The following is a 27673-nucleotide window of genomic DNA, read 5'->3' as shown; positions in this document are numbered from 1 at the left end:
ACACAGAAAGATGGGGGTCTATGTTTTCTCTTTTTAAATCTGGGTAGGGGCTTGTGATTTCTCCAACCCACAGAGCTCAGCAGAAGGGATGCTATATGACTTCTGAGACTAGGTCAGAAGAAGGATACAGGCTTAGCCCACCTTTGTCTCGATACACTTGCCATTGGAACCCACCACTATGTTGTGAGGAAGCCACGGCGACAAGGAGAGCCATGTGTGAGTATTCTATTGACAGTGAGCACCCGTTGCCAGACATGTGAGTCAATGAGCTTTCATATGATTCCAGCCCCAGACTCTGAGTCTTTCAGTTGACGGGCAAGACATCATCGCCACTGTATCCTGTCTGAATTTCCAGCCCACAGAAACTGTGAGAAATAGTCATTACTGTTGTTTTAAGTCACTAAGTTTTGGGGTAATCTGTTATGCAGCAATACATAACTAATAAAATATCCTTCCAGAATTTCCTCTAACTAGCTTCAGGGGAAAATGATATTTAATTATGTATTCACTCATTTACTCACTCAACCACGAAACCCAAAAGGGTATATTTGGCTTCAGACAATGCTATTCTAGGGGGCTCAAATGATGTCATCAGAGTTCTGTGTCTTTCTTCTATTTGTTGTACCTTTCTGTAGCTCTAAGCTTTGCTCCATTTTACAGCTCAAGATTTCAGGAGAAGAGTATTTCCCCCCAGTAGCAGCATAAACCCCCAGGAAGACCTGAATCACCTGCTGTAACAGTGAGTCATGTTTTCAATTTCAAGTCACAGGCAATTCCCCTAAAAATGATTTAAAGATTAAGCCAAAAGGACATTTACCATTTACTTATAAGAAGCCCAGAGTAGGAGGTCCCAGCACTAGTCAGATAGCAAGGACATAAGTGTTTTCTCTCCTCCACTCTATCCTTATGCTTGGTGCCTCACAATTATAATGTGGCCTCCCCAGCTTCAGTCATCACAACTGCCTTCAAGGCAGGAAGGAAAGCGAAGGAACCAGAAACCGCCAGTTTGTTTCTCAAGCACAGCACTTTTCTCAGGAAGTAAAATATCTAACCAGAGGCCATCCTCCTCCCTCGTTGGGCAGAACGAAGTGACTTGGCCACGCCGTAGCTGTGGGAGAAGCTGTGAGGTCGTTGACTTTCCAGTTTCTCCAGTGGGAAGCAGCTAGGGAGAAGGAGGCTGTGAATGGCTGCTGGGTTAGTGTCTTCCATGCCTGCCTGGCCTTGAACTAATCATGGCCAGAGCCATGGAGTCTCTAACTGGTTCAATCCTAGGTCAAAGGGTAGGGCCAGCACCATGCAAACTATGAATTGAGCAGAATTTGGGGGGTAACAGCTGGGCAGGTTGTTTGCCCAAAGCAAGGGTGCATTAGAAGGTATAAAAATATCTGACCATACAAAAGTTGCAGAGTGTTCCATTGTGTGGATGAACTCACAATTCTTCTAATTTGCCAACTTTAGTTCCAAGACAAGAGGATGGGAGGATAAGTGCAGTTTAAACACAGGTGTGGAGTAGGAGGAGTACAGGGAGACAGGAGGTTAGGGCTAGAGAGCATTTCAGTATGGTTAGAGAGTGGGTTGCAAGGAGGGTTAGGAGGAAATAAGGGGTAAGTAATTACAGCTGGCTGTGAATGCCAAGCTATGCTAATATTTCATTTAATAGTCACAACAGCCACAGGAGGGCAGTATTACTTAATTTCCACTCAATTCTCATGTTTCAGGTAAGAAAACTGAGACCTGGGGAAGTTGAGTCATTTGCTTGAATTACTCACTCAAGAACCAGAAATTAGCCAGACCAGAATTGAAAGGCAGGTCTTTCCGATTAGTCCCCAAACTGACCCAAGAGCCTCCAGGCTTCACAGAGACCCTGTACTGGTTCCCTGCAGAAGGGGTAACTCAGGGGAAATGGGTTCAGTCACCAGAAGTCACCGTCTTCCTAGAAAGGTCTGGATGCAGATGCTGCACACCTGGCCCACGTTATCAGACGTGTTTGGAGATTGGAGTTGGAGCTTCACTGTGAAACATCTGCAGTCCTAATGTTGAGACATTTTTGGCTGGGTGCGGTGGGCTCACGCCCAGCACTTTGGGAGGCCAAGGCGGGCAGATCACCTGAGGTCAGGAGTTCGCGACTAGCCTGGCCAACATGGTGAAACCCTGTCTCTATTAAAAATACAAAAATTAGCTAGGCATGGTGGTGGGCACCTGTAATCCCAGCTACCCAGGAGGCTGAGGCAGACTTGCTTGAACCCGTGAGGTGGAGGTTGCAGTGAGCCGAGATCACACCACTCTACTCTAGCCTGGGCAACAGAGCCAGACTCCATCTCAAAAAAAAAAAAAAAAAAAAAAAAAAAAAAGATTTCTGACTGAATTTAAAAATAAACAAAAACTACACAAACACCAAGCCATTCACAGGCTCTCAGGATTTGGAAAATAAAAAACAAACAAACAAAAATAACACTGAGGCAAAAAGCAAGTCCCCCATAGTGTAAAGGTATCAGCTCCAACATCTCTGGTCTCATCAGGGCCTCACCAGATGAAGCCTACTCCTAGCAACCTGGTCTGGAGCTGCAGCTGGGCCCAAGGGCTGGGTGAGCGCCTGGGGCTGTCCACAGTGAGCAGATTCAGCAGAATTGCAGATCGTGGCCACCCGGCTGACTGAGGAAGGCCCTGTCACCTGTCATGAAGCCAGAATTCCTTTGGCCTTTTGCTGCGGGAGGAAAATTAGGTTGATTCAGGAGATCTCGCCACTGCTCCCTAGCACTGACCAAAGTCCGGGATGTCGGACTGTGAGGTCATATATCACAAGTCTCTGTACTCCTTTGAGCCCCAGTTTCCATATCAATAAAATGGCGGTAATCATATCTGACGATTGGGCAGGATTCTATGAAATAATGGGCACAAAGCTCTTGCAAAACCCTATGTAATGGAAGATGTTACTGATGACCAGCACTCAAGTCCTTCCTCCAGCCTCTGCATGGAAAGTTCCCAAGTGTCCCTAGAAGTCTCGAACACTCTAATGTTGAGTGGAAAGAATACGATGGATCTCTTGTTCTGATATAGAAGCGTCCCAAATTCAGTCATACCAGCTGGGAGGCAGTGCCCGCTAGCGGTAAAAAGCATGGATTTGGGATTTGGACAGATTCCCCTGAATTGAAGTCTTAGGCAAACCACTGGTGCCTCTGGCCAAGTTAACTTTTCTCTCCAAGCGTCAGTTTCTCCACTCGTTAAAAAGTAATGGCAAACCTACTACTGGAGCTTAATAAGGATTAAGTGAAATAATGCAGGTCAAATATCTGACCCTTGATATATATAAGCCTCATGTGTATGTGTTCCCATTTATGTAAAATAACAGTGTAAGCATATTCATAGAAAGCAATTCAGAATGTACTCTAAGCAATGGTTATCTTGGTGTGGGGAGTTGGGGAAACCAAGGGCCTGCCTTTTTCTCTATTATATAATGCTGCAAAGTTTGATCTTTAAAAAAGGACTTTAAAAAGTCCAATTGTATTTTAAACAACAAAAGTTTTAATACCTGGGTAAATAAATGCCATCTAAACAAATAAAGAAACTGAAGACAGAGCCAGGCCCAACCCTAGGAGACTGAGGCAGCGATTCTGCTTTGCCTGCCCCCAGCTCAACCCCTGCACTAAAAACCCCGGCCCCAGCCCCAAGTTCCAGAGGGCTGTATTCCTGGGGGCGACCCGGCACGCCTCAAGTCTCCCTCCTCTTGCACAAAAAAAAAAACAAAAAAACCAAAAAAAACACCAGGCTCGAATCCCCGCCTCTCAAGGGAAAGTGTGTTTTTTACGGTCTGTTCCAGGGCCTGCCGGAGCCACCGGCCGAGGTGAGACTGTGAGTGGCCGGAATCCCTCCGCCGAGAGAGTCAGTCCCAGTAGCTGCGGCCCCGCTGAGTCAGCCCAGCGGGCGGCGCACGCTGCGCCGCGTGACCCGCAGCCACGTGACCCGCGCCGGGCCGGGCCGCCGGCGCAGTAGCTGCAGCCGCCGCGGGAGGCGTACGCGTAAGTGGGGAGAAGGGCTGGCGGGCACCTTCCTCGCGGGCCGGAGCGCGGAGCGCTGCCCCAGCCCTACGGCACCCGGGGTCGGGACCCCGGGGAGCCGCTCTCACACATTTTCCAGCCGGGATCGGAGGGTCGATGGGGTGGTAATCGGGGTGGGGGACACGCTGTACCCCACCGACGACCGCGCGGGCCACCTTCGCCTCTTGCTTTCCCACTCCCACTAACCGCAGTGCTGGGGGAGCAAAACGTCCTCCTTCTGGAGCGATTACCTTTTACCTTTTGTGCTTTGGGGGAAACTGAGGACCCAGAGGGGTTCGCAAAGCAAGGCGGGCCAGTAGGAACACCCCTCCGCTAGTCCCTCAGCACACAGCTCCCCAGGCAGAGCTCATTGCCCCACCTGCTCTAGTGGCCCAGCATGATCCTATGACCCCTCTACTTCTTGAGGAAGAGTCTTGGGGTAGAGGGCGGGGAGTGTGGAGAGTATCCCGCTCCCGTGGGGGCAGGGATGAGGGAGGCGGGGCTGAGCAGAGCATCTATCCGGATGGTAACAGCCAACATAGTAAATACTAAGTGGTTTACACGCATTCTCTCATTTCGTATTACCCGTCGTGAAGTCTGTGAAGTAGGTACTATTGTCCCAATTTTTATAAAGGAGGAAACGGCTCAGAGAGAACTTAGGTCCTTCGACCGAGGTCCTTTAGTTGGTAAGTGAAGGAGCTGAGATTAGAACCCAGATCTGCCCCCAGTAGCGCCTCCTAGTGGACTGTGGGTGGTGGAGGCGACTGGCCCAACCTCTTAGCTCCTCTGTGAATAGAAAGGCCTTTTTCCTGGCTCAGACAGCTTGGGAAGGGGGGATTGTTGCTGGGTAAGAGAGGCTTCTCCCACCACCTCCATCTCTTTCTCTGCCCCTTACCATTGATTCCTTTCTGTCATCCCCTCTCCCCCACTGCAGGACAAGATGAAACTCATCATCCTGGACCACTATTCTCAGGCCAGCGAGTGGGCGGCTAAATACATCAGGAACCGCATCATCCAGTTTAACCCAGGGCCAGAAAAGTACTTCACCCTGGGGCTCCCCACTGGTGCGTTCTTGGATGGAGAGGGTGCCGTGGATAGGAGTGGAGAGAGTAGGCAACAGGGGCCAGGTACACGGGCTCACTCAGCCAAGGGACTTCACGGGGGCTCTGGGGTACTGGTGCTGAGAGTACCTTCGTGCCCCTTCCACATACAAAGGACCCAGCTTCCCTTATGGGTTGGTTTAGTGCTGCCTGTTCCTGCAGAATCCTGGAGCAGAAGGGATATTGGTTAGGTAGGAAGAACTTGATTTTTAGGCTACATCCTAAGTCAGCCTTGTCCACCAGGGTTTCTTAACAGAATTAAGTCCTGATACCCTAAGGCATTCATTTTATGTAATGAATTAATTTCTCTTCTCTATATCTAGAGGGGTACTAGCTAAGTACCATCCTTGGGAGAATTGAGAAGGTAGTCACTTAGGTAATTTTCTGTAAGGCTTAATTAAACACAGGACCTAAGTAAAAAACAGTCCTAATTTCTTTTGGAAAAAATCAAAATGTTGCTTTTTCAGAAAGATATTTTGACCCCAGCTCCTCAAGACAAATGTCCTGATTATTTCTTTCAGAGATGGGTGGGTTTGCCCTAGTGGCCGTTCCTGACCCATCCATTAGAGTGTGTATGTGTGTGTGGTGTGTGTCGGGGGGGTTCTTCAAGCTTTTTCTTTTTCTTTTTTGTCTTCCTTGCAGTCCAGACTTTTTCTGTAAAAGGCCAGTAGTAAATATTTTAGACTTCACTAGCCATATAGTCTCTGTTGCAACAACCTCACCCTTCTGTTGTTTGAAAGCAGCTATTATTAGCCTGGCACAGTGGCGCTCACCTGTAGTCCCAGCTACTTGGGAGGCTGAGGTAGGTGGATCGCTTAAGCCAGTAGATTGAGGCTGCAGTGAGCCAAGATTGTGTCACTGTACTCCAGCCTGGGTGACAGAGTGAGACCCTGTCTCAAAAAAAGAGAAGACAATATATAAGTGAATGAGTATGGTTGTAGGCCAATAAAACTTTATGGACACTGAAGTTTGAACTTATATAATTTTCACATGTCACAAAATGTTGTTATTCTTTAATTTAAAAAAACTATTTAAAAATGTAAAAACCAGTCCAGGCACAGTGGCTCACATTTGTAATTTCAGCACTTTGGGAGGCTGAGGTGGGCAGATTGCTGGAGCCCAGAAGTTTGAGATTCTCCTGGGGAACATGGCAAAACCCCATCTCTACAAAAAAATACAAAAATTAGCTAGGCATGGTGGCACATGCCTATAGTCCCAGCTGAGGCTGCGGTGTGAGGTGTGAGGATTGCTTGGGCCTGGTCGAGGCTGCAGTGAACCATGATTGTGCAATTGCACTCCAGCCTGGGCGACAGCAAGATTCTGTCTCAGAAAAGAAAAGAAAACCATTCTTAACTTATGAGCTGTATAAAAACAGGCTGCAGTGCTGGGCGTGGTGGCTCATGCCTGTAATCCCAGCACTTTGGGAGGCTGAGGTGGGTGGATCATTTGAAGTCAGGAATTCGAGACGAGCCTGGCCAACATGGTGAAACCCCACCTCTACTAAAAATACAAAAATTAGCTGGGCATGGTGGCAGGCACTATAATCCCAGCTACTCAGGAGGCTGAGGCAGGAGAATCAGTTAAACCCAGGAGACAGAGGTTACAGTGAGCTGAGATCGTGCCACTGCACAGGCCAGATTTGGCCTGTGGACCAAAGTTTGCTGAGCTCTGCAGTAGAGGTTTGTGGGAGTAGTATCCACCTGTGCCTGTGAAACCACCAATGTCTCAGGCCCTCTGGAGGCTGTGCTAACATCCTGTCTCCTAACTGTGGAGAGAAACAACCTCTCTATGGGTCAGAGTCTGGTCTTCTGAAACCATTCCCTCATTCCCATCATTGCAGAGTCAGATCCAAGCTCTTCAGTGGCATTAAGGCCCTCCAAAACCTAGCCTCTCCCTGCCTGTCCTGCTTGAACCAACAGGACAGCATTTCCACACGGGTTCCTTGGAACATTCCTTCTGTTAGATGTAGCACCTGTCAGGGTTCTGAGTGGAAACCGCAGAAACCAACTCCAGCTAAATTAAGCAGAAAAGGAGTTTATTGGCTAGATACTGGGAAGTTTAGAGAATTCATGGGAAGGCTAGAAGTTTGGAAAATGGCAGGAGAGAGGAAGCTATGTGGCTCAGGCATAGCTAAGGCCTTGTCACACGGACCAGCTGATTATTTTGCATGAGTTGTGGGGAGCTGCCATTCACCCAGCAGGTATTTATTGAGTGCCCTCTGTGTGCAAAGCTGTTCTAGCCTCTAAGAATACAGCAGTGAACAAAAAGGATATAAACTTCTGCCTTCTGAGGCTTAAATTATAATGGGAGAGACAGATAATAAACAATTAGCAAAATATAGAGTATGTTAGATGGTGATAAGAGGAAAGGAGAAACATGAAGCAGGAAAGGATAGGGAGTGTGTTGGCAGGGGTGGGGCTGTGCAGTGTTGGATATGGTGGCAGGGAGGGTCTCATAGCCGGGGGCCAGGTTCTGTGGAGCCTTAGAAGGACTGGTGTTGCTGAGGGTGAAATGAGAAGCTAATGGTGGGTTTTGAAAAGAATGGTGACATGATGTAATCTCGGTAGTTTTTTTTTTTCCTTTCATTTTTTTAGTTTGCAAAATCTGAAATATTCAGAAAAGTTAAAAAAAAAACAGGTCAATACCATTCACCTAAATTCACCAATTGTTACCATTTTGCCACATTTGCTTTAACCTTTCTCTGGCTCTTGTTCTGTATCTACACACACACAAGTTTTTTTTCTGAACCATGTGAAAGTAAGTTCCAGACATCCTGACACTTCTCTCTAAATCCTTCAGCACATATCTCCTGAGAATAAGGACATTCTCCTACACAACTATGATACCATCATACCTAAGAAAATGAAAAATCACGCCATCATCTCATATGCAAACTATGTTCACAATTTTTTCTCAGTTGTCCACATTTATCTTTTATAGGTTGGTTTTTTAAAAATCCAGTGTTCAGTCAGGGTTCATGCATCTTTAGTCTTTTAATATACAGTGTTCTCCTACCTTTTATTATGTGTGTGTTTTTATGACATTGACTTTTTTGTTTTTTTTCAAGATGGAGTCTGGCTCTGTTGGCCAGGCTGGAGTGCAGTGGTGCGATCTCGGCCCACTGCAACCTCTGCCTCCCAAGTTCAAGTGATTCTTGTGCCTCAACCTCCTGAGCTTACAGGCACATGCCACCGTGCCCAGCTAATTTTTGTATTTTTAGTAGAGACGGGGTTTCACCATGTTGTCCAGACTGGTCTTGAACTCCTGACCTCAAGTTATCCACCTGCCTTGGCCTCCTAAAGTGTTGGGGTTACAGGCGTGAGCCACCACGCCCGGCCATGACATTGACTTTTTTTTTTTTTTTTTGAGACGGAGTCTCGCTCAGTCACCCAGGCTGGAGTGCAGTGGTCGGATCTCGGCTCACTGCAAGCTCCGCCTCCCGGGTTCACGCCATTCTCCTGCCTCAGCCTCCCGAGTAGCTGGGACTACAGGCGCCCACCACCTCGCCCGGCTAGATTTTTTGTATTTTTTAGTAGAGACGGGGTTTCACCGTGTTAGCCAGGATGGTCTCGATCTCCTGACCTTGTGATCCGCCCGTCCCGGCCTCCCAAAGTGCTGGGATTACAGGCTTGAGCCACCGCGCCCGGTGACATTGACTTTTTAATGAGACTCAACTAGGGCTTCGCTGCTCCTCAGGGAAGTCTTCCTTGAACCCTGAAGCACTGGGTGAGCTTGTACTTTACCCCATCACAACTGATGTTCCTGCTTTGTGTTCTGCTCCTAAACAGTTGAGTTATTTTAGAGTAGCTACTGTCCCTTGCTCCCCTGTGTCCTTATCACATGGCCCTGTGCCTTGCACATAGTACTTGTTCAGGGATTATCATGTCAATAATTAAGTCTGATGTTCACTCAGGTACTAATCAGAGTGATTTCAGTCATCAGTGTGCTGGATACTGGGGATTCAGCAGTGATCAAGGCAGACACAGTCCTGCCCTCCTGGAGCTTAAAGTCTAGTGGCAAAATAGGCATTAAACAAACAATTAACGGATGGATGGCAGTTAGGATTGGAGTACTGGCTAGGACTTCAGATCTGACAGGTTCTCCCTGTGAGCAGCCCAGACTCATTCCTGTATACCCTCTGGGCTTCCAGACTTGGGGTGCAAGGGGTGTTCATGGCTGTGGCCACTCTTTCAGGGAGTACCCCACTTGGCTGCTACAAGAAGCTGATTGAATACTATAAGAATGGGGACCTGTCCTTTAAATATGTGAAGACCTTCAACATGGATGAGTACGTGGGTGAGTCTCTCTTTCAAGGTTCTTTCCTGATTCTAGGAGACTGATGCTCCTCCTCTCATTGGCCCAGCCCTGGAGAGGAATCAGGGAGCCAGTGACATTTGATGATAGGCTCAATTATCAATATTTACCTCTTGGTTTACTCAGCTCTAAAATGGGGCTAGTAAAGCTGACCTCACAGGTTGTAAGCATTAAATGATATCATAAAAGATGTGGAAGTTTCTTACACATAACAAATACTTAATACATATTAGAGTATCTCCTTCTCCTGCCTGCTCCCCAACTCCATGCCATTTCTTTCTGGAACAAATGATTGCAAGTGGGATCCTGGCTGGGGTGTTTCCCCTAGGATCTGGATCTGTGCTTCCTCTCCTGTGTGTGGCCTCCAGCTCCCCTTTCTGCCAGGTACACTTGGAGGGGACCCGAGATTGGTGTCCTTCCTGCTGCTGAAAGGCTATACCTTAGTCTTCCATCACCTCCCCTTCACCCAGTCCTTTTGTAATAGCTTCATGTTAAACATCCTTTTTAAAAGAAAAAAATTGTGGTAAAATACATGTAACATGACATTTACCATCTTAACCACCTTTCTATGTATAGTTCAGTAGTGTTAAGTGCGTTCACATTGTTGTGCAACCAATTTCTAGAACTCTTTTCATCTTGTAAGACCCAGGCTCTATACCCGTAAAACAGTAACTTCTCGTTTCCCCCTTCACCAGCCGCGGAAACCACCATTTTACTGTCTGTTTCTATGAATTTGACTACTCTAGAATCAAACTAGAGTATATAACTGGAATCATAAAGTATTTGTCTTTTTGACTGGCTTCTTTCACCTAGCATAAAGTCCACAAGGTTCATCCATTGTTGTAGCGTGTGTCAAAATTTCCTTCCTTTTTAAGGCTGATTTTACATACTCTTAATGCTTAACATTAAACATTATTATTTTTTTTTCCTGGCTGAAAAAAAAAGTTGATTTGGGGAAGCCTTGAGATAGTTCCCTCTAACCACCTGGTGTTCAAGCTGGAATGTATTCAGGCTGAGTGGGGTAGAACTGGGAGTGGATGGTGGGGTGAGAGGCACAGGGTGAGGGGTGTGCTTGCTTGCTTTCTAAGATGAGTGCAGCCCTACCCCAGGGGGCCAGAGTGTCTCCAGCCTCTAACTTAATGGTCATTGCCTTATGAAAAGCAGATTAGAATGTGGGGATTTCCCAGGCCCTTGGTGTGTAGTTACTCTGGCCCAGCTCTGTGGCCACAGATGGTGGTGCTGGGTGGGTGGACACTTACGGATACTGGCTCAGTCTGTCCCGAGTGGCTAGGGGTCAGAGGGCTGGTGCCTAAGGCTCCCAGATGGGCAGACCCCTGGGAGTGTCTCTGTAGGTCAGCTTGGTGTCCTGGCATCCTTCTTAGGAGGGAGGCTTTGGCTTGGCCTAGGCATGACTGAGTGCCCCATGGCCCCACAGGCCTTCCTCGAGACCACCCAGAAAGTTACCACTCCTTCATGTGGAACAACTTCTTCAAGCACATTGACATCCACCCAGAAAACACCCACATTCTGGATGGGAATGCAGTCGACCTACAGGCAGAATGTGATGCCTTTGAAGAGAAGATCAAAGCTGCAGGTGGGATCGAGCTATTTGTTGGAGGTAAGCTTGACACTCTGCAGCACACAATCCAGGGCCAGACCCGTGGGAAGGAGGACAAGACACCACGCCTATCTCCAGACAGCTTCCTCTGGGCGTGCTAGTGACCGCACAGACAGGCAGGAGAAATGGGCTCTGCCTGGCTCTGTTACTCAGGAACTGTGTTATCTTGGGGATCTCTTTGTGCAGTTTGATGCCTTGTCTATAAACTGAGAGGTTTGGGTTTGGACTCTGAGGTTCTGTCTACTCCCCAGTCTTAAGGTTTTATGGATCAGTCCTGGAACTTATCTAAACATTTAACATCATGGACTCCTGTAGTTCCAAAAGTCTCCACACAGCCCCTATAGATAGCCAGTTGAACCCCAGAGAAGTTAGGTGACTCACTGAAGGTCCGCAGGTGGGAGCAGGTGTCTGCTTCTTGGATTTGTGCTCGGGTCCTCTGGGCTGCCCTTTTGTGTGTCCATCTGTCGCCACCTCTGGAGTTACCCATGAGGGGTAACATTGAATTGCCTTTTATTGCTCTAGAGATCACTGTTCTGTACTTAAAGGTGGGGAGGAGGTAGGAAGCTCTCATCCTCTGAGATTTTAGAACCTTGGCAGCCCCTTCCAGGTTCTCTGGGTGTTTTGTTCACTGCACCTCTATCCCAGCAGCAGGACCCTCTAACTACAGGCGGAAGAGACAGAGAAGGTCCACTTTCCTGACAATCTGGGGAGGCAGAAGCTGTTTGGAGTGCTTCTTCCTCAGTTTTTTGGGGGTGATAGCAAGTTAACAATGTGTGTGCCTTAGACAGAAATGGTGGGGAGGGTCTCCTCTGAGACAGTATGTCAAAGAGAAATAAATGGTAGGGAGGGGGACAGAGTACCTGCTCAGGGCTGCAAATGAGAAAGGTGACACAGCTTTCAATGATTTTTTTTCAGACCCTAGTTAGGGAAGGAGAAATTGTCCATTCTTGAAATCTTGGATCCCTGGGACTCACAAAGCTGCGTGGGCTCTCTCCCTGTAGGCATCGGCCCTGATGGACACATTGCCTTCAACGAGCCAGGCTCCAGTCTGGTGTCCAGGACCCGTGTGAAGACACTGGCCATGGACACCATCCTGGCCAATGCTAGGTTCTTCGATGGAGAACTCACCAAGGTGCCCACCATGGCCTTGACGGTGGGGGTGGGCACTGTCATGGATGCTAGAGAGGTGAGGATGCAAGGGCCCCACCAGCTTTGCGCTGGGTGGACTTGTCTTTCTCTTATTAATCTTAACTATACTTGTACCACCTACATTCTTATTAAAGATGAACACATGATAAATAAAGCTAAAATCCCTGCTGACCCTGTTACTCACTGTTCCTCTTGCCTCTTTGGAAGACATCATTATTCCCAGTGTGAGGTGAATCCCTTGAGCATGTTTTTGGTGCCTTTGGCTGACTGCCTGGGACAGCAGGCTCTCTGGCCTCGGGCCCCTTTCATGCTTTTCACAGGCAGAGAGGAGGCCAGCATCACTAATGTTGGAATATGAATTTTGTACCTGACCAGGTATGGAGAGAGGGGCTCCCTTGTTCCTTGTAGTTGGCAGAGGTCACTGTTTGGACACCAAGGATGCTTGTGCTTCTAGCCCCGTGCTCAGAGATTAATAAATGTGGTGAAGTGTGATTAAAATATAAGTGTTTTAAACTGAATTTAGCTTTTCCCCTAAAAAATTGACTATCATTTGAATTTGAATTTTTTGTGGTTCCAATTTCCTTATTTTCATTAGAACTTTAGAAGCGTTTTCTCTTCCTTTCTGATGTGCATTCAGTGGGAAGCAGCTATAGACATGTTAGATTTACATTTCTTTGCCCAAGCCAATAGACAAGCATCTAAATCAGTGAAAAATTCCCTGTTTAAAGTGAACTTTTGTGATATGAGTGACAGCGCCCAGATTTCTGTTGGGTAATCTTCAATCAGTATGTGGGGTGGGGGTGTTTACTCGCTGTTTTTAGCCTTGCAGCTTAAACCTGTTTTTATCATGAGGGCATCTTGATCTGGGAAAGGACCTGGGACTGGAAATCAGGAGATTATCTTTTCTAAAAAGAGTTCTGGGTTGCTGAGGGGTCCGGAATAAATAGTCACATTCCCTCTCTGCTTCTGTGTTCTAATCTTTTAAGAAAGGAACAGTACATCTTGTTCACAACTCTGTGGCACATGTGAATTAAAATGAAAGGAAATCTATAGAACTGAGTTATTTTTTTTCTCTTTTCCTGCCCTTGAATAGAGCTGATTTCTTTAAGATCACTTACATTCTTGATATCTTAACTGTTAAGTGGAGACTGTGCCTTTGTTTTATTATATATTAACAAAAACCATCACCCCAGGTCACATTAGTTCATAGGTTTAATGCTATGAACTGAAAGTGACCAGATAATGGAGCAGCCTTCCTGGGATTCAGCCTTAGAGGTCCCACAGATAACTCCTACCATTGCCTGCAAAGCATCCTTGCTGGTGGTGCAGGTTAGGAGCCCTCTTTCACAAACTGTGCTTGTGGAGAGTCACCAAGCTGACGGGATAGCGGGCCTGGGCATGGCATGTCTGTTTACAGGGCACTTTCATAGGCATCATCAAAGATACCTGGAGGCACTGTCACGTGGTGGTCAAGAACATGAACTTTAGGGTCATAAATGACCCTGGGCAAGTTACTTAACCCCCCAGGCTCTGTTTTCTTATCATATAACATGGGGATAATGATGCCGCCTGCCTTGGGTTATTTGTGTGATAAAGCACAAGGAGCACTGAGCAAAAGTATGTTGCATGGTAACCACTTACAATGTGATATGAAAAACAATCATCCTTACAACTGTTTAGGGTGTCTGGAATGCTCCCCTCTATCACGGACTTGTTTTCTGATCCCCAGGTGATGATCCTCATCACAGGTGCTCACAAGGCATTCGCTCTGTACAAGGCCATCGAGGAGGGAGTGAACCACATGTGGACCGTGTCTGCCTTCCAGCAGCATCCCCGCACCGTGTTTGTGTGTGATGAGGATGCCACCTTGGAGCTGAAAGTGAAGACTGTCAAGTATTTCAAAGGTGAGGGAGGTGTGGGTCCAGGAACAGGTGGTCAAGCTCAGGGTGTACCGGGAGTTAGTAGTAGATCCAGCTTTCATCCTCTAGTCGTTTTACTTGACAACTGTAATCTTAAGAAATATCAAACCCAACTGCATCACACTACACTGTCATTTATTTTCCACCTGTGACTGCAAAGATCCATTTCTGGAGATATGTTTGCTCTGAGAAGGAGGAAAGAAAATGCCGAGTATGGTCCAAGGACTATGTGATGACCTCACAGTGCCATTGAGCCTCAGGTTTTCTCTTTTCAAATCTTAAACAGCCATTCCCCTCTAGGTGAGACACTGAATTATCAGGAGGATCTTCATTTCTTTTACTTTTTTTTTTTTTTTTTGAGACAGTGTCTCACTCTGTCACTCAGGCTGGAGTGCAGTGGTATGATCTCGGCTCACTGCAACCTCCACCTCCCGGGCTTAAGTGATTCTGCTTGACTCAACCTCCCAAGTAGCTGGAATTACAGGTGCCCGCCACTATACCCGGCTAATTTTTGTATTTTTAGTAGAGACGGGGTTTCGCCATGTTGCCCAGGCTTGTCTTAACTCCTGACCTCAGGGGATCCACCCATCTCGGCCTCCCAAAGTGCTAGGATTACAGGCATGAGAGCCGCCATGCCCGGCTCTTCTTTTACTTTAAAAGGATGCACACTGCTTTAGGCAAACGTGAAAATCCTCCTTTACTCAAGCAGGTCAATTAGGAATTTGTTCTTTGCTGAAAAGACTAACCTTTAAATAGCCAACTCCCATAGTGATTGAATTTATAAAAGTTCCATGAATATAGTACTCACTGTGAATAACTCTTCTTGTACTTAGGGTGTTTATCATTTGGGGATCATAGAGAAAAGAGAGAAGAGTCAGCTGTAAGACAAAATTTGAGAGCTCCTGGATGTTATGATTGATAATCAAGGAACTCTTGCCACTGCCTGAATTAACTACTTTTTAATTTTTTGTAGGTTTAATGCTTGTTCATAACAAGTTGGTGGACCCCTTGTACAGTATCAAAGAGAAAGAAACTGAGAAAAGCCAATCTTCTAAGAAACCATACAGCGATTAGCCTGTGCTGGGACCTAGTGTCAAGTACCCATAGGGAAAGGCAGGTCTTTCTGGAAATTGTCTTTAGAAGAAAGAATTGTATTTCTTTAATCTAGTATGGGTACTCCAGATAAGTGGGTAAACTTATTGTTCTTGGCCATGAGGCTGGGAGCCTAGTCATGGAGTTTAGCTATAGGGAGAATGATTTGTTTGTAACTTAATCAGAAAAAAAATCTCTGCAAAATGTACTCCATCATTTTGATGTCTGCCAAACCCAGGTTGGGAGTTTTAAACTTTTTGTTCTGCTTCAGCCACGGTTCACATGTACAACACACTCCCATCAGGAATTTCTCTCCTTACATGCACTGATTTTCAAGTGGGAGGGAATTAGGGGCTTGTGTATATTGGATGCCACCTCTTTGAAGAGTCTTGAGAGTCCTTCTTGCACAGGCCTGCCCCTTGGTTGAGAACCATTGTTCCAGGTTAAGGCACAAACTCTCAATATCTAAAGTGCAAGGAAGCAGGCTCTTTGGTCAGTAACAAGTGCAGTGGAAAGAAAACATCCCTTCCTTCCTTCTTCCAGTTGTTTTCCAGTTTCACAGCTTTTCTCTGAACTGGGAGAACCTGGGGGTGGATTTGGGTGGGTGGGGTCAAAGAGGCGGCTTCTACTGATAAACCCAGAGCCTCAAGGGGCCCAGCCATGTCAAACTTCTCTCCCTCAGGGACTCTGCAGCATCAAAAGGAGGAAGGTGGAAGCCATTTTCCCCCCAGAGCCCTGTGTTTTTGTGAAAGGCCTCACTGTGGCTCCTCTGTTTTACATACTCATTAGTAAGTAGGAGGTCCACTGGGGCAACAGACACTGCCACAATTTCAGTGTTGTGTTCAGCCAAGAGGATGGTCTGGGCAGGCAGCTTAAGTGTGAGTTTAGTCACAGCTCCTGAGTGTCCCGCTCTCCTGCTTCCCTAGGAGGTGAGTGCCAGGAAAACACACCAAATGTTTCTAGTATTGTTTCCCCACTTAAAATAGTCCTGCTTAGATTCACATGGTGTGGTCTGATGTTCTGAGAACATCAGGAAATACAACCCTTTTGCCCATTTATCCTTCTCCCCGGATCCCAAGGTGGTCTGTTGCTCTGGCTTCCTTTCATTGTCTTAGGCCTTCATGGAGTGGATGCTGCCTCCTCCTGGCTGTTTTTGTGCCTGTTTGAAGCTACTGCTGTCTCTATTTCTGGGAAAGACCTTTAAGAGTCTGGCTCAGGCCTAAGGGCTATGTTTGGTACCAGTGTTTTGTCTTTAGCTTTTCTATGTGATTGTGCTGTCATTCTGTTTTAAGCTCATGGATCAATGGATTTGTTTACAATGTGATATTTTCTATTAAATCCAGTATTTTCAAATAACATGTCATTTGTGGATTTGAGCCCTCAATTTTAGAAGACTCGGCTATTTATATATTTTAGAAAGAGCTGGTAAGCAAAGCGTCACACTCAGTCCTCACAAGAACTTGCAGGAAGGTCACAAGCAAAGCAACCATCTATTGATCTCTTCTTCGATCATCAGAGTGAAAAATAAGAGATTTTATGAAAATGGAGCACCTATAGGAAAAAGGGTAGGAATGAACAGATGAGCAATAAATTGTCATGTTCTGGCTGTACCTGAGATCCAAATGAGGATACAGCTGTTATAAAGATTAAGGCAGATTTGTGATGAGGGATATTATTGCAAGGTACGGAAAAAAATATATATATATTTTTTAAGTTAATATAATGGAATAGCTTATTAGGTTAATATAGCCAATTAAGGAGGTAGATGTAGAAGTTAAAAGAAGGGTTTAATTTTTTTTAACAAAATTTTGAGGCTGGGTACAGTGGCTCATGCCTGTAATCCCAGTGCTTTGGGAGGCCAAAGCAGGAGGATCACCTGAGATCAGGAGTTCAAAACCAGCCTGGGCAACATAACAAGACCCTGTCTCTACGAAATTTTTAAAAATTAGCCAAGCATGGTGGTGCATGCCTGTGGTCCCAGCCACTCAGGAGGCTGAGACGAGAGGGTTGGTTGAGCCCAGGAGTTCAAGACTGCTGTGAACTATAATCGCATCACTGTACCCCAACTCTGGACAACAGAACAAGACCCCATCTCAAAAACAATTTCTTGAGATATAAATCCAATGATTTCTATGATTATGATTGTGTACTTCCTTACCACAAGTGTTTTTTTTGTTTTTTTTTTCCAAGAGACAAAGTCTCACCCTGTCCCCCAGGCTGGAGTGCAGTGGTGCGATCTCAGCTCACTGCAGCCTCTGCTTCCTGGGTTCAAGTGATTCTCCTGCCTCAAATTCTCCAGTAGCTGGGATTACAGGCATGTACCACCACACCCACCCCACCTAATTTTTGTATTTTTAGTAGAGATGGGGTTTCGCCATGTTGGCCAGGCTGGTCTTGAATTCGTGGCCTTAAATGATCTGCCTGCCTCAGCCTCCTGAAGTGCTGGGTTTACAGGCGTGAGCCGCCGCGCCCAGCACCACAATCCATTTCTATCATTCCCAAAAGCTCCCTACTCCTAACCCCAGCCCCAGGCAACTACTGGTCTGCTTTATGTCTATAGATTTACCTTTTCTGGTCATTTAATATAAATGGAATCATGTGACATGACATCTTTTGTGTCTGCCTTTTTTCACTAAGTATAACATTTTTCAGGTTCATATAACACATAGCAGTAGTCCATTCCTTTTTATTGCTGTATAGTATTCCATTTTGTGGACATACATTTTGTTTATCCAGTCAAGAAGGGTTTAAATTTTAAGTATGTTATTAACTACAGTAAATTAACTACATTAACTAAATTACATTAAAATGAGACAAAAAAAGGACTAGGTGATGACAGCTAAACTGGAGATAGCTGTACGAACCTGGGACCTTAGAAAGATCTGATGTCTTTCCCAAGTCTGTGTTTTCCTGGTGGCTCAACAGCAGTGTCCTGCTACAACCAGCGCTTATGCGATCAAGTGGGATGTACACCCCTGGGTCATCTTGGGCCTCTAATATCAGGCTCCTTGTGCAGGAGCTAATTATGTTTGGGGGTAGGGATCAGAGTGGGCCTGGAATATCTTGTTACTGGAAATAAGGGTGCTTTCAAAAATGTCTGTGGCTGGCCCAGCGCAGTGGCTCACGCCTGTAATCCTAGCACTTTGGGAGGCTGAGGCGGGTGGATCACCTGAGGTCAGGAGTTTAAGACCAGCCTAGCCAACATGGTGAAACCCCATCCCTACTAAAAATATAAAAAATTAGCCAGGTGCAGTGGCGTGCACCTGTAATCCCAGCTACTGGGGAGGCTGAGGCAGGAGAATTGCTTGAACCCAGGAGGCGGGGGTTGTGGTGAGCCAAGATCATGCCACTACACTCCAGCCTGGGCTACAGAGCAAGACTTCGTCTCCAAAAACAAAAACCAAAAAAAAGTCTGGGGATGAAATAAAACAAAACAAAAATGTCTGAGGCAGTTCTGAGAGGACAAAACAGCCAGTTAATGGGTTCCCACTGAGCAGGTTTTCACAATTTGATCAAAAAGGAAATACTAAATACAGCTGACTGGAACACGCTGAATTTGTAAAACAGCAAGTTTGATAAGAAAGGGAAAATGTAATATTAAGTGCACACAGAGTTGTATTTCAGGAAGAGTAGACAGAATGTATTTAAAGTTTTATTACATTTAGTAAAAAGTGGCAGTGTTGACATCAATGGTTGCTGCCTGTCTTCTATTAGTCTGTTTATAAAGTAGAAAACACAAAAGCCTGGCTCACTATTGCCCCTATGGCCTACTCTTCTAGTCTTTCTGTCCTTCAGGCCTCACCTCGAATGTCATTTATCAGATAACTCTTCCCTGACCCTCCAATATAAAGCTGCAATCCCCAAGTTCCTATCCTTGCCGTGCGCTATTTTCTCAGAACCTTTACACTGGACATGTATTTTGTTTCCCACTAAATGTAAACTCCATGAAGGTAGATGTTAAATACTGCTTTATTCTGCCCCTATAGCAGTGCCTTGATATCTAGAAGGCACTGGTACTTGTTGAACCATAAGCCTGATAGTTGTCCCCAAGAGTAGTGATCGTACATAACAACCAGGGGAAATCATGGCCTATTATATAATGGATTAGCCAACTGGCCTACTGAGGAGATCTAACTTGGCAAATTTGATGCTTCTTTCCTGGGAACCAAAATCGTTACTGTGATGAGATGCTAGTGAAACACGTCCATTTCCAGTAAGACACAGTGTAACGATTTTGAGTTATGCAATAATGGGCAGGTAAAACAGAATATAGCACTTTGGACCTCAGGGGCGCCATTACCACCAGCTGGCAGTCATACTATATTAATAATCACACTAGTCCATTTAGTATCCTCAAAGACTAAATCATAAGGTCCCAAACGTCTAACCCCTCTACCTCAGCTTTCCTCTCAGCTGATGACCTTGAAAACAGAAGCAATCAGAAAAGAATGTCCATGAGTTCCCACCATCACACTCACACGTCAGCCCTGCTCTCACACTCTGCTGTCTTCCTGTTACCTGCTCCTTGGCCGAGCTCTCTGCTTGCACACCAGATCCCATCCTCTCTTGCCTCCTTGAGGACATTGCTCTGGCAACACTCCCATCTCTCACCTACAGCATCAAATTATCCTCTCCTAGACCACTCCTATGGCATTCAAAACAAGACTTAAAAACAAAACTCTAAGGCCGGGCGCGGTGGCTCACGCCTGTAATCCCTGCACTTTGGGAGGCCGAGGCGGGCGGATCACGAGGTCAGTAGATCGAGACCATCCTGGCTAACACGGTGAAACCCCGTCTCTACTAAAAATACAAAAAAAAAATTAGCCGGGCGCGGTGGCGGGCGCCTGTAGTCCCAGCTACTCCGGAGGCTGAGGCAGGAGAATGGCGCGAACCCGGGAGGCGGAGCTTGCAGTGAGCCGAGATGGTGCCACTGCACTCCAGCCTGGGCGACAGAGTGAAGACTCCGCCTCAAAAAAAAAAAAAAAAAAAAAACAAAACTCTACCTCATTTGCCCCCTCAGATACATCATTTCTCTGATCTTGTTTAGAGCAAAGTTTCTAGAGTTACTCATACTCTGACTTTAATCTCTCTCTCTTCTATTCTCTCTTCTTCTGGTATGGTAGTCGCCCCTTCATCCACAGGGCATATGTTCCAAGACTCCCAGTGAATGCCTGAAACCGTGGATAGTACTGAACCTGATGTATAGTTTTTTTGTTTTTTTTTTGATACACATATACCTATGATAAAGCTTAATCTATAAACTAGGCACAGTAAGAGATTTATAAAAATAGAATTATAATAATACACTGTAGTAAGTTATGTGAGCATTGTCTCTCTCCCTCTGTCTCAAAATCTTATTGTACTGCAGTTACCTAGTTTTGGACTACAGTTGACCATAGAAAGTGAAACTGTGGATATGGGAGAACTACCGTATTCCCATTATGCATAGCTACACTTTACTTTTTTTTTTTGAGACAAGTTCTCACTCTGTTGCCCAGGCTGGAGTGCAGTGGCATGATCTCAGCTCACTGCAATCTCCACCTCCCAGGCTCAAGCGATCCTCCCACCTCAGCCTCCTGAGTAGCTGGGATTACAGGTGTGCACCACCATGCTTGGCTAATTTTTGTATTTTTTTTTTTTTTAAGAGACTGGGTTTTGCCATGTTGCCCAGGCTGGTCTCAAACTCCTGGCCTCAAGCAATCGCCTGCCTCAGCCTCCCAAAGTGCTGGGATTACAAGTGTAAGTCACTGCATCCAACCTACACTTTTAAAAATTATCCCACAGTTCTTGGATATTCTGCTATTTTAAAAATTTTTCCATTCCTTTTTGGAATCTTTCCATTTCAATTTGGGAAGTTACTATTGATATATCTTCAAGCTCACTGATTCTTTCTGGCTGTGTTCAGTCTTATGAGCCCATCAAAGGCATTCATCTCTGCTTCAATGTTTTATTTCTAGCATTTGTGTGTTTTTTTTCTTTTTTTGAGACAGAGTTTTGCTCTTGTTGCCAAGGCTGGAGTGCAATGGCAGGATCTTGGCTCACAGCAACCTGCGCCTCCCGGGTTCAAGCTATTCTCCTGCCTCAGCCTCTCGAGTAGCAGGGATTACAGGCACACACCACCACGCCAGGCTAATTTTGTATTTTTAGTAAAGACAGGGTCTCTCCATGTTGGTCAGGCTGGTCTTGAACCCCCGACCTCAGGTGATCCTCCCACTTCAGCCTCCTAAAGTGTTGGGATTACGGGCGTGAGCCACCGCGCCTGGCCTTTTTTTTTTTTTTAGCATTTCTTTTTGATTCTAAGTTTCCATCTCTTGCTTATACTACCTGACTATTCTTGCATGTTGTTCACTTAGTCTATTAGAAATCTGGCACATTAATCAGTTATTTTAAATTCCCAGTCTGATAACTCCCAAATCTCTGACATATCTGAGTCTGGCTCGATGCTTGCTTTGTCTCTTTTTTCCCTTTTAGCATACTTTGTACTTTTTTACTGAAGCCAGACATGATGTATTAGGTAACAAGAACTTAGGTAAAGTGAGTTGTATGTTTATCTGGCTAACAGGCTGCGTCTGATGTTCACCGTAGGTGCTAGAGGCTCCAATTTTCCTCAGTATCCTTGTTTGTCTCCCTGTTGTCTTTGGGTTTCCCTAGAAATTCCTTCTTAAAATACAGTCTGTGTCTTGCAGCTCTCTCAGTTGTAATCCACCGTTATCCTGGAGCCCTACTGATGGTATCGTATTGGTGAGGAGATGCACTGCATATTCTTATGATAAAATCTTTTTTTTTTTTTTTTTATTAGTGGAGCCTTGTTTTTTCCTCCTCTTATGTGAGACAGGAAGGCTAGAGGAGGGTTGAGCCATCCAATTGCCCTTCTCCTAAGCTAGAGAAGGCTCCTGCAAGTAGTTTTCCCTGAGAAAACTCTTCTCTGCCATGGAGAACAGAAGATCTGGGTCTGCTTTCTTCCTGGATATATTTCGAAAGGATTACTTTCTCCCTTCCCGTGTCCAAAGCACAAGGGAATTTTCCTGCCATCTTTACAGGAGAACCTAGTGGGTCTCCTTGAGGTAAAACCCACCAAAGTGTGGGGTCCCCTTAGACAAGCTCCTGGTTTTGAACTCTCAAACTAGTCCACACTTAGCCCACAGCAATTTGTTTAAATCTCAATTACTGGCTCCAACAGCTTCTGCCTTAGGTGAGCCGATCTCTATTTTCCTGCCTGTTTTTGCGGTGGTTTGCCCTGTGACCTCAATTCTCTGCAGATATAAGAAAAGCTGTTGATTATCAGTTTGCTCAACCTTTTTCTTATTATGAGGACACCCCATTCTTTCTCAAACACACTCTAGATTTGCAACTGCCCTCCACTGAAATAGCATTTGTCAGAGTCCCCAAGGACCTCAACACTGACTGCTTCAATTGTTACAGCTCACATTACTTGACGTTTTTGCCGCATATGACACAGTTGATTACTCCTTCCCCCAAACTTGACTTGGCTTCCAAGACACCACACACAGCTGGTTTTCTTACCTTACTGGCCACTGTCTGTCTTTGCTGGTCCTTCCTCATCTCCTTGACTTCTTAGCATCTGGAGTGACCCAAGACTCAGTCCTTGAACCTTTCCCTACATATAACTCCCTCCCTTGGTAATCTCATCTAGTCTCGTGGCTTTAAATGCCATTTACATGTTGACTCCCATAATTCTATCTCTACCCTGAGTTGCTCCCTTGAACTCCAGACTAGAATATCCAACTGCCTGTTTATCATTTCCCCTGGGATAACTACCAGGCATCTCAAACTTACCTGTCCACAACCAAATTCCTGACCTTCAGTCACAGACCTGTGCTACCTACAGATTTCTCATCTCAACTGCTCAGACAAAAATACCTAGAAATGAACCCCGATGCCTTACTTTCTCACATTATATAGCCAGTCTGTCAACAAATCCTATTAATTTTACCTTCAGGCAAGTACAGAATCTAACCAGTTCTCAAGATTCTAACTTCTGGCACACTGGTACAAGCCACCTGCACTTCTCACCTGAGCTACTGCAAATGGCCTCCCAACTGGTCTTTTTCCACCTTTGCTCACCATTCCCCTAAAACACATGCCAGACCCTATCACTCCTCTGCTCAATGGCCCCCACTCAGAGTGGCAGCCAAAGTTCACACAAGGCTCATATAGTCTACAGGACCACCTATTCACATCCCATCCCTCACTCTTGCTGGGTCTGCCTCAGCCCTCACTGGCTACCACACAGTTCCTGGAGCCCTCTTACATGCTCATAGCCCAAGGGCTTTGCCCTTGCTGTCTCTGCCTGGAATTCTCTTCTCCCAGGTGTCCAGAAGGTTCAATCCCACACTGCCGAGACTTTGTTCAAATGTTATCTTGATGGAGTCCTCTCTACTCTTTAAGATTACAACATTGCCCTGCCTCCCCTAATTCCCTATTTCTTCTCCCCAGCTTCTATGGTATTTTTCTTCTTTTAGACAAATATCTTGCTTTGTCATTTAGGCTGGAATGCAGTGGTGTGATGAAGGCTCACTGCAGCCTTGACCTCAGCTCAAGAAATCCTCCTGCCTCAGCCTCCTGAATGTCAGCTGGGACTACAGGCACATACCACTGCACCCAGCTAATTTTTAGGTTTGTTTGTTTTTTTCTTTTTAAGAGAGACGGGGTTTTTCTATGTTGCCCAGACTGGTCTCAAACTCCTGGCTTCAAGTGATCCTCTCACCTTAGCCTCAAAGCACTGGGATTACAGGTGGGAGCCACTGCACACAGCCCCATGCTACTTATCTTCTGATGAACCAGATACTTTATTTAGTGTCTCTTTCCTTCCACTAGAATCTAAATTCCAAATGGGCAGGGAGATTATATCTGTTTTATTTACTGCTACATTCTCACCACTTTGAAAAAGAGTAAGGCCCATTGCAGGGTATTCCATCAGTATTTGTTAAATAAGTGAGTTATTCCAGGAAATACTAGAGGCTGCACAAAGTAGAATGGTACTGAGGGTAAGACACACAATCGCTTTTAAAATTTTCATGTATTTATGTTGTATTCGTGTGAGTTTAGTTGTTCTTCCTTTTTTGATTTGTTTTTATAATGAAGGGAAAAAAAGAGATTCAAGCAAGGGAAAAAAGTGACTATCCCAGCACTTTGGGAGGCCAAGACAGGCGGATCACGAGGTCAGGAGATCGAGACCATCCTGACTAACACGGTGAAACTCCGTCTCTACTAAAAAATACAAAACTAGCCGGGCGAGGTGGCGGGCACCTGTAGTCCCAGCTACACCAGAGGCTGAGGCAGGAGAATGGTGTGAACCTGGGAGGCGGAGCTTGCAGTGAGTGGAGATCGCGCCACCGCACTCCAGCCTGGGCGACAGAGCGAGACTCCGTCTCAAGTGACTGTGTTGACTTTGTACTTAGCGACTTCAGCATCAAATCTCCCTAAGTTTCCAATGTACACAATCTTCTCCAAAGCATCCACTGGCTCGGAGAAATGTGGGAGTCCTTGGAGTGGTAAATCTTCAGACAACCTGAGAAACTGTACGGTCTAAACGATGAGTGGTGAAAGTTGATTATTACCATAAGCATTTGTTAAGAATACCCCTAAAGCTCCCATAGCCAGATTTCTGACCACACTCAGTCTGGCCTGATTTTTTTTAGTTAAGCTAAGGTCTGGGGAGCAGGCTGACTACTCTTACCAGCATCAGAGGGCACCATGGTGTTACAATTCCTTGGTCCTACTTAGGAGCTTCATATACAACTTAATTTCCCTACTTTGGTGGCTGAAGGTTAAGTGCCACTATCAGGAGTGACACTCTGCTATGTAACAATGGCATAAGATGTCAACTGTGGTTCATGTACACTTTGGAGTATTTAAAAATTTCTGGTAATACTGCTGTTCCTGCCTTGATAGTATTGTTAAATACCATTCTGTCTACTAAAGTATAAAACAGACTATAATTAAATATAATGAGGAAAATTTAAATACCAGAAATTAAATCTACTTCTGTAACAAAACAACATACTCTATACCTGTCTTAACTAGTGACTATATTTTTATAACATGGGCACTGCTGCCACCTGCTGGTGATGCTTATGGCAAAGTTAATACTAGGTGGGAGATCCAAACTCCAGTCAAAATTCTGAAATTCCCTTTCAAAGCAGACAGCCACTTGAACAACTTTATTATTATCTCCTCTAATTAACTCTCATTACTCTTGACAGAAAAAAAAAATACTAAGTATATTAAGAGATTACTAATGTAAATTAGAACTGTCTACTACTAAAAATATGACTGGGCAAATGACTTTGGGCTGGGCACGGTGGCTCACACCTGTAATCCTAGCACTTTGGGAGGCTTAAGTGGGTGGATCACTTGAAGTCAGGAGTTCAAAACCAGCCTGGCCAACATGGTGAAACCCCATCTCTACTAAAAATAAAAATATAAAAAAATTTTAAAAAATTAGCCGGGTTGCCGGGCGCGGTGGCTCACGCCTGTAATCCCAGCACTTTGGGAGGCCGAGATGGGCGGATCACGAGGTCAGGAGATCGAGACCATCCTGGCTAACATGGTGAAACCCCGTCTCTACTAAAAAATACAAAAAACTAGCCGGGTGAGGTGGCGGGCGCCTGTAGTCCCAGCTACTCGGGAGGCTGAGGCAGGAGAATGGCGTAAACCCGGGAGGCGGAGCTTGCAGTGAGCTGAGATCCGGCCACTGCACTCCAGCCTGGGCCACAGAGCGAGACTCCGTCTCAAAAAAAAAAAAAAAAAAAAAATTAGCCGGGTTTGGTCGTGGGCACCTGTAATCCCAGCTGCTTGAGAGGCTGAGGCAGGAGAATCACTTGAACCCAGGAGGCGGAGGTTGCAGTGAGCCGAGATTGCGCCACTGCACTCCAGCCTGGTGACAGCAAGACTCCGTCTCAAAAATAAAAAATAAAAAAAAAAATAGACTGCTGACACCACAAATCTGTCTGGGAATATGGCTTCTGATTCTGAGCCTTTCTTACCTTCACCAGCTCCTCCACAAGTCAACAGGAAGGGATGCATCTACGCAACAAACTTTGGGATGCAGCCAAGATGGCAGGCTAATGCTCACACCAGTGCACAGTCTAATGGGTCCAGCTGACTTCCTGACTTGATCAACTTGCCCAGTGTTTAATGATGTTTTTCAAGAAGCTGAGCAGGAAAATTACCAGAATAGGGGAACAGCCTAAAACTGCATACACAGCACTGAAGCATCCTGAGAAGTAACTGATTTAAAGCTACAAAAGACCTCAGTCAAAAAGAAATCACTGATTTGCTGAGCCTGCTAGGATTAGGAAATGTGTCTTCAAAAAGTTTTTTGGCTCCTGCCCAGTCCAGATGTACCAAGGTATAATTAATGTTTATATAACAATAAAAACAGATGAGACAACAGTGACAGCTGAGAGGGGTCTAAGGAGACATGACTACTAAATGTAATAACGTGGTGTCCTAGAAGGGATCCTGGAACAGAAAAAGGACATCAGATAAAACTAAGAAAATGTGAATAAAGTATGAACTCTACTTAATAATATCAATACTTCATTATTGATATTAATATCAATATCAATTATTGCTTCATTAATATGATGTGTGCTACACTAATATATTAATAAGGAAAACAGAGTGAGAGGTACATAGGAACACTGTACAATCTTGGCAATTTTTTCTGTCAATCTATATTCTAAAATAAAAAGTTTCTTTTTAAAAAATGGATAGTCTGTTAATAGGGTGGCTAAAAAAATAAAAATTTAATAGAAAAATGGATGAAACAAGATGCATCTCAATTGACAAAGGCAGGCCCTTAAGTTAGTTTGATCACAAGCTTAAAATGTCACAGAGCTTCTATTGTGATTTTTAAAAAAAAAGTTATGGCCAGGCACGGTGGTTCACGCCTGTAACCCCAGCACTTTGGGAGGCCGAGGTGGGTGGATCATTAGGTCAGGAGTTGAAGACCAGCCTGGCCAACATGGTGAAACCCCATCTCTACTAAAAATACAAAAAAAATAGTGGGGCATGGTGGCGCACACCTGTAGTCCCAGCTACTTGGGAGGCTGAGGCAGGAGAATCACTTGAACCTGGGAGGTGGAGGTAGAGGTGAGCTGAGATCGTGACACTGCACTCCAGCCTGGGCAACAGAATGAGACTCCATCTCAAATAAATAAATAAATAAATAAATAAATAAGTTATTTGATAGCTTATTTTCGTTTATCAGCTCTAGACCCAAACCTTTTATATAAAAATGAAGAGACACTGACTATTCAAACTCCCCAAAAAACACCCAGGAGGCCAGGCACTGTGGCTCATGCCTGTAATCCCAACACTTTGGAAGGCTGAGGCAGGAGGATCACTTGAGCTCAGGAGTTCACAGCCTGGGCTATATAGCAAGACCTCATTTCTACTACAAAAAAAAAGCTGCCTATG

At 45.4% G+C, this 27673-nt stretch overlaps 1 protein-coding gene across 6 annotated transcripts; it reads left to right on the top strand.

Moving 5' to 3' along the window:
• The first annotated feature begins 3983 nt into the window (after nt 1-3983).
• On the top strand, nt 3984-26961 carry GNPDA1 (glucosamine-6-phosphate deaminase 1). 6 transcript variants are annotated; one of them, XM_005558093.4, is made up of 7 exons: nt 3984-4016; nt 4969-5098; nt 9329-9430; nt 10884-11066; nt 12068-12252; nt 13945-14119; nt 26245-26961. In XM_005558093.4, the coding sequence occupies exons 2-7, from the start codon at nt 4975-4977 to the stop codon at nt 26352-26354; spliced, it is 879 nt and encodes a 292-aa protein (XP_005558150.3). In that variant the 5' UTR covers nt 3984-4016; nt 4969-4974; the 3' UTR covers nt 26355-26961. The 6 variants fall into 6 exon arrangements, with proteins under 6 accessions (XP_005558150.3, XP_045250291.2, XP_005558148.1 ...); XM_045394356.2 differs by having other exon boundaries at nt 3984-4720; XM_005558091.5 differs by lacking the exon at nt 26245-26961 and adding an exon at nt 15108-16579.
• The last annotated feature ends 712 nt before the right edge of the window (nt 26962-27673 follow it).

This window comes from Macaca fascicularis, chromosome 6, assembly GCF_037993035.2.
Source record: "Macaca fascicularis isolate 582-1 chromosome 6, T2T-MFA8v1.1".
NCBI lineage: Eukaryota > Metazoa > Chordata > Mammalia > Primates > Cercopithecidae > Macaca > Macaca fascicularis.
Note: the sequence above shows the minus strand (reverse complement) of the source record. Positions and strands in the feature narration are given on the sequence as shown.

Excerpts from the sequence above, each read along its gene's own strand:
- GNPDA1 (XM_005558093.4), top strand. The coding sequence starts at position 4,975 with ATGAAACTCATCATCCTGGACCACTATTCTCAGGCCAGCGAGTGGGCG. Across the intron at positions 12,253-13,944 it reads CTGTCATGGATGCTAGAGAG|GTGATGATCCTCATCACAGG; the intron begins GTGAGGATGCAA and ends TCTGATCCCCAG. Across the intron at positions 14,120-26,244 it reads GACTGTCAAGTATTTCAAAG|CTCCTCCACAAGTCAACAGG; the intron begins GTGAGGGAGGTG and ends TACCTTCACCAG.